General features: G+C 34.8%; 1 protein-coding gene across 1 annotated transcript; it reads left to right on the top strand.

Annotated features, from left to right (window-relative positions):
- The first annotated feature begins 1873 nt into the window (after positions 1–1873).
- Positions 1874–15481, top strand: LOC136840761 (facilitated trehalose transporter Tret1-like). Its single transcript, XM_067107629.1, has 9 exons — positions 1874–1940; positions 2356–2435; positions 6426–6743; positions 8813–8877; positions 9212–9362; positions 10525–10687; positions 11349–12095; positions 12285–12414; positions 15149–15481. The coding sequence occupies exons 3-9, from the start codon at positions 6704–6706 to the stop codon at positions 15329–15331; spliced, it is 1479 nt and encodes a 492-aa protein (XP_066963730.1). The 5' UTR covers positions 1874–1940; positions 2356–2435; positions 6426–6703; the 3' UTR covers positions 15332–15481.
- The last annotated feature ends 2873 nt before the right edge of the window (positions 15482–18354 follow it).

Genomic DNA, 18354 nt, shown 5'->3' with positions numbered 1-18354 from the left:
ATCTCTAGGAGGGCTGTTAATCAGCTCAGTGGTCTGGTAAAACTAAGGTAAACTTAACTTTTCACAAAAACAAGATCTTGATCTCAGCAAGTGAACAGAAATTATATATCACGGCGCGAATGATAAGGATGATAAACGGGATGCAGAATTAAATAGAAAAACCATAGGAAGTAGACTTAGTGCTTGCGAAGCACTATTTGTTAAAATCTCGTTCATGTGTTGTCCGTACTGTCAATTTCCCTTTCAGCGCTGAATGATCTCATAGGTCCCAGCGCTAGGCCATCGGCCTAAATTCTATATTCCATTCCATCCTTCAAAAATTTACTTTACAGCGGTTTCCGTAGGGGGGGTTAGTGCCATAGGTGCACCTCAGGCGGTGCACTGTAGGCATTACTTAAGCGTTCTTTGCAGCGCCCCTTCGGCCTCTAGCTGCAACCCCTTTCATTCCTTTTACTGTACCTCCGTTCATATCCTCTTTCTTCCATCTTACTACCCACCCTCTCCTAACAACTGTTTCATAGTGCAACTGCTTTGAGGTTTTCATACAGGTACACCTTTAAACCCTTGTTACACTCACTTTCCCATTCAAAGCTGAGTGACCTCATAGGTTCCAGCGTTAGGCCTATGGCCAAAATTTTATATTCCAATTCCTACTTGATAGTGGCTCATTGTTTTGTGTTTACGGAGTAGAAATCATATCAGCATACAGATAGATTAGGAACGTCATCTTGTTTTGAGGAATTTGTGTTTCCAGCTGTAAGCCTTATTGTATTTTATATAAATTCTAAAGAATGCTTTCCTGTATAGTCCTGTTGTATTTCGTCAGTAATTATTATTTCCGTGACGGGGAACACTGAATGTTTTTTCTGTACTTACTTCAGAGGGTAAAAAGCTTGTATTGTTTCTTACTTAGAGATGTGAACATGATATTAACTGTAAAAAGCTTGTATTGTTTCTTACTTAGAGATATGAACATGATATTAACTGTAAAAAGCTTGTATTGTTTCTTGCTTGAAGATATGAGCATGATATTAACTGTAAAAAGCTTGTATTGTTTCTTACTTCAAGATGTGAACAAGTTACTGTGAAGGAGACTGTGTCTTGATATTTTCGTCTAGAGAAAGCAAACCTGGGACCGCTGGAGTTTTTGTACGAGACGCAAAACCGGTTTAATTCCTATCATTAATTAAGAGAATTGTAAACCATGAATATGGTAATAAGAGAGTTGCCGATAGGTTCATTTTTCTTAAGGGACAATTATATATATATATATATATATATATATATATATATATATATATATATATATATATATATATATATATATATATATATATATATAATATATATATATATATATATATATATATATTTCTTTCTCTGCATCTTTTCCCACTTCTATGTGAGGTATCTGTACATATACAAATTGCAGAACGAAAAGAAAATAGCTTTTGATGTGTCAAATAAGAAATATTCTGTCTGTCGTATAATCCCATCTGATTATTCGGGGCAGTTTAAAGCAATTAACACTCAAGAGATAAGCAAAGCGGAGCTCATAACGAAGGTCTTAAATTCTCTAACATGAGGTTTTCACGTTGACCGCCAACTTTAGGGGCGGGGCGAAGGACATGGGTCCGGAGACCACCGATCCCCTCCCAACGCAGGAAGCCAGTGTATTGATTGTGTTGCACTCGATCATTCAGTTATATATGTGTCATAATATCATAGTTTACTTCTTTTATGAACGTTTGGTAGGAATTGTCAATCGCATAGTCTTCATTCCTAACAAAAAGATAAAAAATAAAAATATTCGGCTTAAAGGTGAAGTGGCAACTGTGTGGGTCGTCGGGTGCCATGTTTGGCAAGTATTTATCCGCATTTGCTTCAGTCAAGATCTTGTTCGGGTAGAGGAGACGCTACGCTGCGCGTGCATGATTCTGGTAAAGGAATCACGTATTCTATGTAATTTTACTTAGTTTATATATATATATATATATATATATATATATATATATATATATATATATATATATATATATATATATATATATATATATATATATATATATATATATATATACACACACACACATATATATATATATATATATATATATATATATATATATATATATATATATATATATATATACATATATATATGTATATATATATATATGTATGTATATATTATATATATATAATTTATATTTACTTGTATATAATTTATGTTTCTTAATTTTATATTTATATTTCCTTGAATATCATTCGGGTTTCTTAACTGATTTTCACTGGCAGTACAAGAAAAAAGTCGTTGCGAGAAAATAGTAATCCCAAAATCCAACGCCATTTCAGGTGATGTAGAGCGACTTCTTACGAGCACTTTGCCGAATTCGTGATGGGAGGCACTTGTCGAACGGCACTAAAGACGAAAGGTAAGCCAGTTTACTTCATATGCACACGCAAACATATTTCTTTGCATGCAGTGCGCTGCTTCACCCAGCAATTAAGTTTTGTCATGCAGGCACATACTGCGTTATCGGGACGCGCAGTCCACTTTTCCAAATGCGTTTTTGTTTTGTTTTATAGCTTAGCGGGCGCCGTTTTATCCATTAACCTCCGCAGGGCTACAGTGCCGTCAGTGCACCTCGCGCGGTGCACTGTAGGTATACTTAGGATTCTTTGCAGCGTCCTTTCGGCCCCTAGCTGCAACCCCTTTCATTCCTTTTACTATACCTCCTCCGTTCATATTCTCCTTCTTCCGACTTACTTTCCACCCTCGCCTAGCAATTGTTTCACAGTGCAACTGCGAAGCTTTCCTCCCGTTACACCTCTCAGACCTTTTTACCGTTAATTTCCGCTTCAGCGCTTGGCCGTAGGCTTAAATTCTGTATTCTATTCTAAATTTATTTTGTATCCGTAAACGCAGTGTTCATCCACATGGTTCACACGCTTTGCTTTTGGGGATGGACACTAATATCTCACGTGATTAAGCATGCACAATTTTGGACGGTTGCCAGAAGTTGTACAGTTAACCTTGGTGCTATGCAGGCTTGCTTGCTTGCTGCGAAAATGATATTACTCTTAGGCATTCAGTTCTGCGTTGCTTTTTCAACTGTTGCTGCTTATCGAGATAAGGTGTTGTGTAAGATTTTTTTGTAATTGCTATTTAAAAAAGAATAGTCGGGGAAACAACAGTATCTGTTAATGCATTAGTTGAATTTGATATTAAATGCTCTTAATTCTTGTCTAATATATATATATATATATATATATATATATATATATATATATATATATATATATGTGTGTGTGTGTGTGTGTGTGTGTGTGTATTTATGCATATGAGAGAGAAAGGTTGAGAAAGGGAGTATCTCTTTTAACTCGTTTATCCTTTTGTTATCTGATAACCGCTCTTTTATTTTAATACAAAAACAGAGTCATCCTCTTCTGTATAAAGGGAATAGGTAAGAAGGCAGTAACTGTTGATGCATTCAGTAAATTTGAGTTTAACAAATGCTCTTTGTGTGCTTGATATATATGTATATATAATATATGTGTGTATTATATATGTATACATGTATATTATATATATATATATATATATATATATATATATATATATATATATATATATACTTTTGTTACGTGACAATTACACTTTATTTTTAATACAAAATCAGAGGCAGCCGTTTTCCTACAGTGTGTTTCTTGCTACATTTGTTTGTATTTTGGTCGAAAAATGTAAGTCTCACATAAACATAGTGGATTTACATTTATTCCATTAAAAGCAATATTGTGTGTATTTTGACCCGAATGGGATTTTTTTTGACAGTTAGGCCTATTTCATGCCATTAGGAGTGCTGAACAGAAAATAAGGTATGTAAACAATATCATAATATGATTCAGTACAGAAAATCTATTTAAATAAAGAATGTTACTTATTAATGAAAGTACCAATGACATAAATATGTAACATTCTTTATTTAAATAGATTTTCTGTTCTGAATCATATTACGATATTGTTTACATACCTTATTTTCTGTTCAGCACTCCTAATGGTATGAAATAGGCCTAACTGCCAAAAAAATCCCATTCGGGTCAAAATACACACAATATTGCTTTTAATGGAATGAAGATAAACCCACTATGATAAGTTTATGTGAGACTTACATTTTTCGACCAAAATACAAACAAATGTAGCAAGAAAGCTAAGTCAAACAACTGCCAGGACCGAAACTTATTCTCTCTGAATTGTCAGTTACAGTAACATTCCTACTTATCACGCTAAAAGTAGACTGGTATTGAAAAATATTGCACGTGTTACTTTTAACATCTACAGATTGAAAACAAGAAGAAATATTGTATAAATGGATCTTTTAAGAATGAAAAGATACCGAAATCCCTTGAGACTGCAAATTGCTTGGCTAGAAAAACTAGGCGTTTGTTGGGCATAGGATTTGCGGCTTTCCCCAGCTGTTGTACTAGACCTTGAAGAATGGTCGTTCTCTGTTGCTGCTTGAGGCTTGGAGCAAAGAGTAAATAGGTCTGGTCACGCTTCCTCTTTTACTCTTCTTGGTTCTCTTGTGCAGTTCTTGATTATAAGTAACAGTGAGTTTCTTCGTGGCGTGATAAATGGAGAAGTTTGATTACTTGAAAATGATTTATTTGCCCCCAAAAGATTCCCCGAGTTATTCTCTCTCTCTCTCTCTCTCTCTCTCTCTCTCTCTCTCTCTCTCTCTCTCTCTCTCTCTCTCTCTCTCATGCTGTTGAATGTGATATATGTTTTTTATAGATATTCAGTTCACGATGGAGAGTGTAACAATAAACTTTGCGAGTCGTGGAGCGGAATGTAATGATGCAGCGGATAATTTTTTACAATAAAAAAAAAGGAAATGATATTAGTAACTAAGCCATAGCCTTTGCTGCAAGAGAAAAGCAGAAAATATGTAGTGATTGGCATACCACGCCTTTATCAGGTAGATCAGACGAACTGATGGTGAATGTTGAGAATAAATTCCGCTATAAAATTAATATTTTAGTTCTTTGAAGGTCTATTTGTTTCAGGGTTAAATTGGTGTTTCCAGCAGAAAGGTTAAAAGGTAATATAATCACGTTGAAAGTGATGTAATATTTTAACAAATTGAAAAACGATTATTTCGGCATTCCCTAAGCAGCTTCCATATATTATTACTCTATACACGAGTCCACTTATAAATGAACTTACCACAACTTGATTGAATTTGTTTTAGTGTGACACAAAGGTTGCGTCCCACTAGGTGGGAGATAATGATATGCTTAACGTTACTCAAGTGGTTGTAAGATTTTTTGTTTTAGTTGACGATAAACTTGACTCTTGCCTAAATGGATTGTGTAAAATGACTTAAGAATCTCGTGTGGTGTAAGCGGATTGAAAAAGCATGTATGATTGTCCGAATGCTTATGAATCTTTATGTATACACGTTGACTAATATCTAGTGACTACCCATGTTTAGAGAGTCACGGGCGAAATTAAAGCTATTTAAACATTTTATAACTTTTGGAATTTTATATTTGATGCTAAGAAAGAAAGAAAGAGAGAGAGAGCGAGGGGAGGGCTGTCTCTTCACGTCTTAACTGTAAATGGGAAAGACTTAGATTGAAAACCCCCTATAGAAAGACGAAATGGGCATATAATTGGAGAAACAGCCTTGTCAAGGTCCCATTCACGGCCCACCATTCATGGTCCATTCGTGACACTTGAAGCTTGCAGGTGGCAGTATTCGTGGAAGCTAAAGTGGCAGATGTTGCGTCGCATTTAAGGTCGTGAATCATGTTTTGGGCTGGTAAGCAACAAATCAGCCTAAGAGCCTGTTGGTTGTTTGGTTGGTTCGGTGATACAGATCTAGCTGTGCTTATGCAAGCACGGTCCCATGCATGCTAGCAGCCCCTCAGTGATGGTGGAGTGTTGAAGTGAGTAAAAGTACTTGGACTTGTCCTTCGCACAATCCAAGTGAGGATAGTAGTGATAGTAGAGACAGTATCATCTGGGCTCCTGTGCACACTAGAAGAGTTGAAAGACTGAGACCTAATTAGATGAGAAGTATGAGGCGGGAGATGGGTGGAGATTGGTGAAAGATAGAGCACAGGAAAGACACAGGTGGCAGAAATTACCAGGTTTGTGGTGTTGGAGGTGATAATGATGATGATGGTATCACCATGTATCCTTAAATTCTGTCATGTTTCCAGAAAAATTAGTTCCAAAGGTTTTTCCAAAATCATTTTATATGTATGAGAAAAGGCTCATGTACAGTTATTATTGTTTCTAACATCCTATTCATACTCAAGCATTGCTATATAACTTCTTTTTGTTTCCATGTATCTTGGGGGCATGCATATTACAGTGTTTGACATATTTATTACCATCCTTTTTTGTTTATTTTCAGAACGCTAGGTGGTGCTGTGAAGAAAACCACACCTTGCCATCAGAATGAACCTCACTGAACATTGGTTCATTGCTGATACTGCAGTAACGCTTTCAAAGTCAATATCTCGAATTGATCATTTGCTGTCAACTGACTTCCAGAGGAGTAAGAAGTGCTATCTTTCAGATGTCAATTAGTTACTCCTGTTGCTTTTGTTTTTGCACACAACTGGAATAGGCAGTAGTTTCCAGATCTCAGATATTTTCTCACGTCGTTGTTGTAAATTTGAATTTTGGAAAATGGAGGAAACGGAAGAAAAACAGTCAGAAAGATTGACAGGTAAGGATAAGAATGCTAAACTGGAACGCTGCAGTATCTGCAAAAATACAAAACTGAGAAAAGTGGGTGATACTACCGATTTTGCATATACTGCAAATGGGACCCCCCCCCCCCTCCCTCTAAATACTCGTGGAAAGCTTTGAAGAATCATTCTGAAAATGCAGTAACTTGTGTATTAGTGTTTCTCGAGCCCAGTAGGTGGCATGTCTCAGTTTCGAAAATTTTGCAGATACTGTAGTTTCCCATTTTAGGGCAGCATTGATTTTTTTTATGTGTGTATGGATTGTTAACCGATTATGCACAAACGTTTGTTTGGTTTTAGTTCAAAAGTTGTGCTGTGCCTGAATATGATGTTTCTCATGAACTCTAAAGTTAATTTAATTGGCACAGGTGTATCGGAATCATGCTGATATATATCGGACGTCTAGTATCAAATGATGGTGTGTGTTATGTTTACTTTTAAATAAACACATTAGCATTGTATGTGCTCATGTCTCCCTCGAAAAAGCTGAATACCAATGAATGGGATTTTCCTGGATTATTTGAAGTCAAGTAACTGACATGTTTTATATTTTTCCAGTTAGGATTTTATCTCTGCTCCGTACTTTTTTCATTTCTTGACTAGGAGTTAAAATGCGTTTTGTTATTCGTTGCTCATAGCTTATTACCTTGAGTTTTACAATTGTTAAATAGTTTCTGATAATGAAAATGTGTGAATTAAACCCAAGCAACATATTGGGGTGATCATGCAAATAGTATATTCTCTTTGCATACTGTTTACAGCATATCTCTGAACAAAGTGTGGAATATTAGTTTGGTCTTGGAGTGTTCTCAGTAATGCAACTTCCATTATGCTGGGAAGCCAATAATATGTTCCTCATTGGGCAGGTGGGTACCTTTCTCAGCTAGCACTCTGCTGGCCCCGCGTTCGAATCTCAACCGGCCAATGAAGAATTAGAGGAATTTATTTCTGGTGATAGAAATTCATTTCTTGCTATAATGTGGTTCGGAATCCACAATAAGCTGTAGGTTCTGTTGCTAGGTAACAAATTGGTTCTTAGCCACTTAAAATAAATCTAATCCTTCGGGCCAGCCCTAGGTCTGGTTAAACTAAGGTATACTTAACTTGGGAAGCCAATGTATTTTTTTCTGCTCTTTGACCTTTAGGGTTGAGAACTTGAATGCCTTGAACTTCAAGCTCTGTAGCAGCACTTGCCACTCTCTCTAGTTGAAATCTCTACCAAAAGTTCTACAAATCAATTTGATCAGTTATCAACAATTCCTGGATCCAAAACTAATTTTACTGAGACGGATTCTCTCTCCTTGAGAAAGCCAATTGAATTAAAAACTTAATACTATTTACCACGTGGTTTACAGTTTCACATTTTATTTTGCAACTTAATGATAATGTAGCAAATGATAATATAGCACAAAAAGAAATTTAATTTTCCTGGGACTTTAACTCTGTCATGGTTGGAGCAAATAGATTTTTATATTTATTGTCAGAGTTACTTTTACTACATTTGGACCCCAAATGTAGTGCTGTAGCATGGTAATCAGTAATATTTAGAACCATTGAATTCTGAGGACAGCTTTCCACCTGATTAACCTGAATAATGTTAGTGCTTGAGTATCATATTTGGTCTTATGCTCCCAGGTCTCAGGCCACATCTCATTCGTTTTAGTGCAGTCTCAGACTGAACCACTGTTATCATGTATTTTGAACTGTGTATTGGTTTCGGAATCAAAATTCTAATTGCAACCAATCAGCTTTTAATTCATTTAACATTTATGGCAGTGTACAGCCACTTGAAACTTGAACATGAAATTCAGTAGACATTCAGTCTCATCAGTACTCGAAGGCTGTAGATATTCAAAAAGAATACCACTGTTGCCACCACAAAACCCAAATCCTAATACTCTGTGTTTTAGCTGGATAACTTTTCATTAGAGGGATTTGACTTTAGTAAGATTACTTTTTAGTAGAGGTAATGATCAAAGTTTGTATGCTAAATCACTTGTCTAATCATTATTTCTTGCATTCTTTCACTTATACTACATGATTCCAGTTGAACATGAGCCACGACTTCCAGAGGAATCAGTGGGGCAGAGGAGGAGGAGGATTCTAATGCAGGTATACAAAAGTTATGTTGTTCAAGTTTTTCTATAGTTTGCTTTATTAAAATGCAAAGTTAACACCAAAAACCGTGCATTTTTTGTATAACGAATTCTTTTCCGGGCCTGTAATATCTGCTATGTTTTCTCTCTATATGGCAAAATCTTGGCATTGTCCTCTTTAAACTATAGGTGAAATCTGACTCTTTTAAAAAAAAATATTGACCCATCTTGGTGTTGAATCCCTGTTTAAGACCACAACTTGTTAACTGAGTCATATGTGCAGTATTTAAAGTTATTCAATAATTATCCTTACCTTGAGTGAAATAATATGATAGGTTACCTTCTTGCAGGTACTGATGGTTCTTGGGGCAAGCTTTGGTCATTTGGGATTGGCTGTTGTAGCAGCATGGCCAAACCCAGCAATCCCTGAGCTTCAGAAGAACAACACAAACATCTATGGAACTTATATGTCCCTGAATCATTGGCAGCTGGACATGCTTGGTAAGAGTTAGTGCAGTGATGCACTTGTCAAAGTATTTTAAGTATGGATTAGGTGGTGAGACAAGGAAGACTGTAAGAATTTTTCAGAACCTATACAGTAGAAGTGTCATATGAAGACAGACTGCAGTAAATGTATTATTATTGTTATTAATAAATAGTTTGAGGAAATAGCTCAATTTTGAAATTATAATAATTAAAACTGCTTTGTATTGCAGCAGGTAAATAATGAACTTATGTGTAATTAATATCATCTTGCATAGTGACAAACAGAATCGATAAATATGAAGGTTAATGAATGGATAAATAAACAGAGGTAAAAAATTTAAATACCTGAGGAGAGTGAGCTTGACAGTTCCCTCAAGCAGGGGATCTGTGATCAAAGACTAGGTTGTGATGCAAAAACTAAGGCATATTCCAAGATTTGCAAACAAAGACCTCTACCAGGTGTTAGGTTGCTGGTTGTGGTATGGGAAATGACCGAACGCTGTAAATATCATAACAGATACTATAGTAAAATATGCTAAGCATTTGGAAAGGAGGGGGGTTTGAACGCCTCCAGACAGCACCATAAATCATAAAACAAATCAGCTTCCATTATTTACAAGTGACTCTTGTTTTCATCCTGTCAACTGTTGATTAGTAAAATCATGGAACCTCAAAAGACCAATTTTCATTTATTAGAAGTACTATAGAAGTTCTTTTAACAAGTTATCTTGCAGTTTCTGTTTTGGACCAGATTAAGGTATTTACTTCATAAATCGTTTGAACCCAGTGCAGTTGCTGAAATATGTTGGCCCCTTTATCATAAAGGCTATTATCATTATTATTTTTTTTTCTTATCTCAGTCATCCTGTTCGACTGGGTGGTATTTATAGTGCGGGGTTGCGGGTTGCATCCTGCCTCCTTAGGATCCATCACTTTTCTCACCACATGCGCTATTCCTAATAGCACACTCTTCTGCATGAGTCCTGGAGCTACTTCAGCATCTAATTTTTCCAGGTTCCTTTTCATGGATCTTGGGGTTGTGCCTAGTGTTCCCATGATTATGGGTACAATTTCCACTTGTATATCCCATATCCTCCTTATTTCTATTTTCAGGTCTTGCTATTATTATTATTATTATTATTATTATTATTATTATTATTATTATTATTATTAACAGGAAGCCTTGTTTCTCTTGGGAACCTCCCTGGGACTTGGTTATGGGGATGGCTGGTTGCAAAAATAGGCAGAAGAAAATCCATGATGCTTTTAATTTTTCCCTACTCACTTGGATGGGGGCTGGTAGCCTTTGCTTCAAATGCGCCAGTGTTACTGGCTGGAAGGTTAGTGACCTTATTAAATAGTGTTATTGATATGTGCAGACACACACACAGCCCGCTCTCACTTGATTTCGCAACGCATGCAAACACACGTGTTGGTCAGTTCTCTTAAATGTGATTGCAAGCAGAAATCTCTGCATCTTCAGTGTAATGTACAGTACATTTATTTGCGCCCTCCCAAATTGGTTTTCTGTTCTTAGTCTTAACTTTGTTAAGTGTGGTCTGTGGTTGTACTATTTGGTGCACTTTATATCTTTATATATTTTATTGCTTTTTGTGTATGTATATATGTATATGTATATATATATATATATATATATATATATATATATACATTTATATACACATGCATACACATATACATATAGTGTAGGTTACCTTTGTTCTTAATTTCTGAGGTTTCTGCCATAAATTTTTGTAGGTTGAATGTGCAAAGTAATAAATTTAGATTTTAAACATTCTAGCTAGATGGCCAGATGTTTTTCATTAGATAATTTGTCATGTCCATTTTATTTTTCCCATTTTGTCATTGTGTATTAATCAGATTTCTAAATGCCAAAGTTCCTTTGTACTATAAAAAATTTTAGGTAATTTTGTCAATTAGTATTAAGTCTTCTGTTTTATTGGTGCGAATAATAAGTCAACGACAAATCTCCCCTTGCAGATTTTTTCACGGAATTTCCATTGGGGCCACCTTCGTATCAGCAAGTACCTACATAATTGAATTGCCAGACACTTCGGTTCGTGGTGCCATGGCAGTTATCCCCAACTTAGTTTTGAGCTGTGGATTTATCCTAGCCACAGGATTGGGTTTAGGCTTTCGTTGGTTTGAAATAGCCTTCATGGGGGAGTTTATTATAGTTCTGCAGGTGATGGCGTTACTGAAGTTACCAGAAAGTCCTTCCTACCTGGCCATTATAGATAAAGAAGACAAGGCTCGAGTAGTTCTGAAAAAACTCCGCGGTCCAAGTGCTGATATATCGCAAGAACTTCAAGATCTCAAAAATCAGAACCAAAACAAAATTGAAGAATCACTGTTTAAGGTCCTGCAGGATACTGACACTCTGAAATCTTTGGGTATTATTATAGTGTTATTTTTTGTGCAGAATTTCTGCGGCCTGATGGTGTTCATTGTGAACATGACACGCATCTTTTTGGAAGCAGGATCTACCTTAGATGAAAAATTGTCTTCCGTCTTGGTCTTCCTTGTGCAAGCAGCTGGAAATCTGCTGGCCTGTCTGTACTTGGATCGCTTTGGTCGCAAATTGTGCTTAATTGCTTCGCTTGCTGTCATGACAATGTGTCTTATAGTAATGGCTGTGTACCATCACTTGAAGGATTACAGTGAGGTTATGGATGTTGTGGCATTCAATGGGACAGATTTTACTACAGCTGGGACTGTTACTGAAAGGTTGGTTAAATGTGACGCTTTAAATTATTATTTATTAGTAAAAAGTTTATATTTGCATCAAAATGCACTTTTTGTGCAGATGACCATCTTTCTTGTATTATCCACAGGTTAACAAATAACTGATTGAATGAAAATTCTTATCTAAATCAATATGCAGGTAACTGACAATATTCTGTCCATGTATTTCAGCATAGGTGCAATGCCAACCTGGGTACCCTTAGTTTGCCTAATGGTGTACATGTTCACTTCAAGCGTTGGGGCAGGCCCAGTCCCAGGACTTCTCAACTCAGAGTATTTCCCCACTGCTGTTCGTTCTCAGGTAAGGGTGGATTCCCACCTTTTCTTAGTCAGGCTCATGTTTATGTATGTTATTTCAATCATTTGATCTGCAAGTGTGCACTAATAGACAATTTTGGGTATCATTCATTAGTGATGCAAATAGTGAAGGTATTCACATTGATTTGTATGAAAAAGTATTCTCATATTATAGCACGTAGGTTGTTTACTTACATATTATGATCCTTAAGAGGTGAATTCTACCTGCAAAATAATTTGCTTAAGTACTCTGAAAACAGTGTAGACCTCTAAGTGGTTTTTCATTACTTTTATTATTGATTTTGTATTATTGTTATAAATACATTGAAAACCCAATTTGGTAGCCTTTTGCTGTTTACAAAGTGCATCTTGAGCCTTTGACTGCTTATCATTCACTTGAATTGCAAGTTTAAGTAACAAGACAGTATGTTGCATTTCCCTGCACTTGTCCTTCCTTTTTATGAGTCTGTGAACCTGTATTTTTGTATATAAACTTTTGTGACAGAGTTAGAGTTGCCTGCCTTAGGTACTGTAATAAAAATGAAAGTATATGTATGAGAACAGACCAAAATGACACATAAAATCTATAGGATGATTAAGTCAGCATCTGAAATTAACAATGAAAAGAAAAGAGTCTGTTAACAAAGTGAATAGGGGCTGGTAATATACTGTTTATGCTTCAGTGTTTACCTGTGTCTTAGATGCTTAACATTTTATGAACTGTAATGCCATTTAATTCTTTCTGTGTGAGTTTTTAGTCTTCTTAACATACACATTAAGAAAAATTATTCTGAAGTAATAGTACTTAACATAAAGCAGTAAAACTCCTATACAGTATTGTGGAGTTTTTACCATTTTGCTTGTTGCTTTGCTTGTGTAATTTTTTCCAGCATCTTGTCTGCTTATTTCTTTTGCTGTTGATGTTTATTGTAAGTTAATTTTATAATGCTGTGGCAATAATGCCATTATGCAACCCAGACCAGATGAAAGTTATAATTAGGCCAAATTTGTACTCAAGCTTAATAAGATCCCCAAGTGCATTCTGAAATTCACAGAAATTTGTTTTTCATGCCTGTACTACATGTACTTGTAACCAGCATTCTTGCTCTTTTTTATGTATATCTGACAATTCCTGTCTACTTGCTGGAATCCCTTTCTGTCAGTTAACTCGAAGTCATATAGTGTTTCACTAATATAAGAATGATGATATATAAGCCACTCTGTCTCTCACAGTAATTTCCATCACTTACCCAAATGCAAGTCTTTCATGTGTTATCCATCAGCAGAGCATGAAATGAGACCTTTCAACTCTTATAAACTGTTTTCCTCTTTAAATCTTGCATATATTATCTTTTCCCATATCTTCTTTCTTGGTATGAAAAGCTAGCTTTACATGTCTGTAGATTTGCACACTCATTGCGGTCCCCCTTTTCCTAAGTCATTAAAATGATTAGATATCCTTTTTTTCTCTGCCATCATCTCCTTTCCATAGAATACATTAAATCTTACAAAAGCCCTATTCCTCCTTCATACAGGCTCTTGTTTGTTATTACTGTACTAGAATGTTATTGTGGTGCATCTCCTTTTTGTTCTTGATTCTCCTCGGTGCCATCTTTACTTATCAGTTCATTACACTTTATTTCCTTTGGTGTTCTGTCCTCAAATGCAACCCTTGGAGTCTCCACACTTAGCAATCCTTCACAATACTCCTCTTGTTGTGTTGCCTGTCCTAGTCACTCAAAACAGTTTCTGGATGAAATTCTTGGTTTTCATTTTTACCACTTTATTTTAAAATTTAACATTTTCTCACTTAATGTCGTCTATTTATCGTTCATTATAAACTGAATTATATAAGTGCTGCAGGTTAATTATTGTATATATACAAGGATGCCTGACATTTTCATGACTGATGATGAAGTGCTACTGCTGCTTCTGCTGCTGCCTAACTCTCTCAATCTTTTTGCTGCTGTGAAATATGTTATGTAGTTACAGTATTCATTTGATTAATATGCTTTGTAATTTACACTAGTTTCAAGCAGACTTTTTCACAATTATGAACTTTAGTTCTTAAAGACTGTAGCTAAGTGTTTGCATGTATACATCTGTGTTGTTTTGAGGTATTTGCTGTACAGTACTATAAATGTCATCTCTTAATGTTCTTGAGCATTGTTCAGAGACATTTTGTAAAATTCTGTTTTGTATCCTGATGCATGCAACTCTGTCCAAGGATGTAAGGAAACTGTCATTGCCATCACCGTGTGAAGGTTCAAGCTGATATATACTTACATATGCCCTTGTTTTTCACTGCTGGCCTTCATTGCAATCATTTTATACACCCAGAAGTTGATTCACTTGATATTTTTGTTTTACATTATTTGCAGCAGTAAAAAGTAGACTTTAGATATCTTTGAAAATCAGTCTGCAATTTTGAGTATGAAAGGCTGTTAAACAGCATTTAGTCCATCAAAAAAGATGTATAGAAAAGGATTGGTGTAAAAAGATATAAAGAAAATGGTTGGTTTCTTAAAGTGATAACTTGGAAATATAGATCATCTGCTGATACACTATAACAGCTGTCGACGTAACATAGTAAAGAGTGTGGTTAATTTCTTAACATATGCCAGAGGCATTATTCATTTTCTTCTAACAATAGATATATTTAGACTGATCTAGAGTCTTAAGAAGATAAAACAGGCTGATATGTCCCTTCTGAAGAAAGTGGCCCTGACTCTTTGCAGCTCTCTGGCATCTGCATGGTGATAGGGAGCTTCTTCAACTTTGCAACACTGCAGTTGTTTTCACCACTTCAAGAAGCCCTCACCACTGCTGGCCTCTACTGGCTCTATGCATTTATCTCTGCTGGGGGGATTGTCTTCACGCTCGCTTGTGTCAAGGAGACAAAAGGACGCTCAGTTGGTTAAAGATGATTTTGTATAACTCACAAACCCACGAAACGATTGAACTAGAATTAGTTGGAAATTGTTCCAAAATATGGCCTTTTTTTTTAATGATGCCAGTGCTTTCATAATGGATTCTGCAAATGTATGGACTGTATTGTGATATATATATATATATATATATATATATATATATATATATATATATATATATATATATATATATATATATATATATATATATATATATACTGTATATATATATATATATATATATATATATATATATATATATATATATATATATATATATATATATATATAAAACTGAATCACGAAAATATGGAACGTGATGAATATATGAATAAAGACAAAACCCATGAAAGAAAGAGAAGCGATGGAGTGCTGTGAGGCCTTTCGACTGTCGTCCTTTACAGTCGAAAGGCCTTGCAGCACTCCATCGTTTCTTTTCTTCGTGGATTTTGTCTTTGTTTATACTGCATATATATATATAGACACTGTACTGTACTGTGCATTGCAAGTAGACTATGCAACCAAACCAGGAGTGAAGGAAATCTGTGATAAAGTGTAGAAGTGACTTCATAGTGAAAGTTTAAGTGATGTCATCTGATTGCCATTTCATCCTAACCTAAGGCATCCATTTTATTGAAGCCTGCAAGAACATAGCCATTTTAACGGTTTGTTTTCATTTCTTGTGCTTTTTATTGTATATATATTTTCATATTTTTTACTGTGTATGCAAGTAAAAAACGTTTGGGATTATATACATTATATAGATACACTCGTGTTTCCTTATAGATAAGTATATTTGTCATTTTGTATCCTTATTTGGAATTTGTTCATTAGAATATATTATTAACCCAAACTTATTAAACTTGAAACCATGACTGTTGTGTTAGAGCTTACAATCTTGCTATCAAGACCTTTTTATTGGAATTTTACTATTGTGTAACCGACACCATTTTCATGGAATGTACCATTTTGAAACCAAAATATTTTCTCTGAAATGATTATTTCATAACAGAAAGTATTCTTCTCAGTAAAGTAAAGTTCATAGCAAAGAGTGTTACTGTACGTTGCTTCCCAGAGCAAACATATATTAGGGATTGAAAGCCTTACCTTTGACTAGGAAAACGAGGTAGTCATATGCTGTTATTCTGTCATGTCATGGAGAATTCATCTCTGCAGAAGAAATGTCAGTAGGTATATGAATAGACCACTCATTTTTTCTACAGGATACTAAAGAACATGCTGTTTTAAAAAATAGAGACTATAAAGACTAAGGAAACAAAGAAGGCAGTGAGTTTCAGGTCTTAGAGGCAAAAAAAATAATAATACTGAAAGGATGTAATTCTGATTTTTATGCCTCCACACGGAAACTTCAACATTGTAGATATTGTTCATTAGAAATCCACAGTTGTATCAATAAATGGTATTACTGGCAAAATTACTGAGATCTAGTGTTTGTGTGTCTATAATGTAGAGAGGAAACCCTGAGAGGATTTTAAAGATAATGTGTGAATGGTAAGAAGAGTAACAGAATCCAAAAGGAAAAAAATCAGAAGTTGGGACGTACAGTTGTTTGAAAATGTTCTTATTGTCAAAGGACTATATATATATATATATATATATATATATATATATATATATATATATATATATATATATATATATATATATATATATATATATATATATATATATATATATATATATAGTTTAAAAAGGACCATAGGGCACTGTTTACATGATATAACCATGTATTTCAGTTAACAGTCTTCTGTCGTTCTGTTCAGTGGTGATGACAGAAGATTCTTAATTGAGATATATGGTCTTGTCATGTAAATAGTGTTTTTTCGTGCCTTTGAATTTTCCTAGAACACTGTTAGATTACAGTAAAAGGCATTCACATGTACTGCTTCATAAAACGAAATTAACTTTCGTCTTTCCAAATTCATGCAACCTTTATTCCTCGAGTCTACTATATATAGCCTTTTCAGGGAATAGGCCATATTGAAGTTCTTCATATTATTTTCTGGTTGTACCCAGGCTGGGATATTTATTAAGAGTTGTGTTCTTATTGTAATAAAATAAATTTATCTTCATTCCTAGATGCAATAAGCTGATGACTCATGGATAAGATCTTGTCTGTGGTGATTCACCCCAATAGTTCTTAGGTTGTTGTATGTTTATTGAGTCAAGATTATTTTTGGCGAAAGAGTTTTTGCAAAGTAGACCTGTGCTCTTATTTTGTACATCCTGTAAAAGGCAGTGTGATTTCTAAATAAATTGTTTTTAATATATTTCTTTTTCAAAAGTAAACTCCATATTTGGTTTTACTGTTTTTGCCAAATACTCTCCACAAAAAACCTTGTTTTGTTTGATACCTATTTTTGTGAAATTATGAAACAATGTAAGTGGGAAATTATATAAAGTAATATGTCCTAATTGTGCAATAAACTTGATACAGGTATGACGTAACACAGGATATTATGGCTTCTTTGGAAGCTTGTGATCTAAAAAGAACCTTTGTCTGTTATTGTAGGAATAACGAAAATATGAAATTATATAAAGTAATATGACAATTAAAACTCCTCTGGAAGCTTGTGATTTGGGTAGATCGCACGTACATTTTTTTTTTATGTTTGATGTGCTAATTCTTACCAGGTAATTGTAACGGAGAGGAAATTATTCGATAATAGAAGTATCCCAGAATTCGAGACTGTCTTACAATATTGTTTGTCCCAATCCTTCCTTAGATCTGAATACTTAGAATTGGGTTCAAATAGTGATTTGCGTAAACCATTTTAGGTACCATACAGATATTAGGATAATAAGACATATTTGTAAATGATGGTTTGAAGGAGCAGTAATATGTTGTGCTGCCTATTTTCTGTAGTACTTTTAACCTGTTTAGAACCAAATATCGAAATCAGTTACCTGTCAGGTATTTAAACAGGTCCTCTATTCCCACTCCTAGTGGCATACTTGTCCCCTGCAAAGTAGGGTAAAGAAAAATCACGCAG

This window comes from Macrobrachium rosenbergii, chromosome 8 (assembly GCF_040412425.1).
Source record: "Macrobrachium rosenbergii isolate ZJJX-2024 chromosome 8, ASM4041242v1, whole genome shotgun sequence".
NCBI lineage: Eukaryota > Metazoa > Arthropoda > Malacostraca > Decapoda > Palaemonidae > Macrobrachium > Macrobrachium rosenbergii.
This window is presented reverse-complemented; position numbering and strand designations above follow the sequence as displayed.

What these genes read in the sequence shown, in the direction of transcription:
- LOC136840761 (XM_067107629.1), top strand. Translation starts at nt 6,704, where the DNA reads ATGGAGGAAACGGAAGAAAAACAGTCAGAAAGATTGACAG. An exon ending in GGAGGAGGATTCTAATGCAG is followed by an intron (nt 8,878 to 9,211) that starts GTATACAAAAGT and finishes ACCTTCTTGCAG; the next exon opens with GTACTGATGGTTCTTGGGGC. An exon ending in CCAGTGTTACTGGCTGGAAG is followed by an intron (nt 10,688 to 11,348) that starts GTTAGTGACCTT and finishes CTCCCCTTGCAG; the next exon opens with ATTTTTTCACGGAATTTCCA.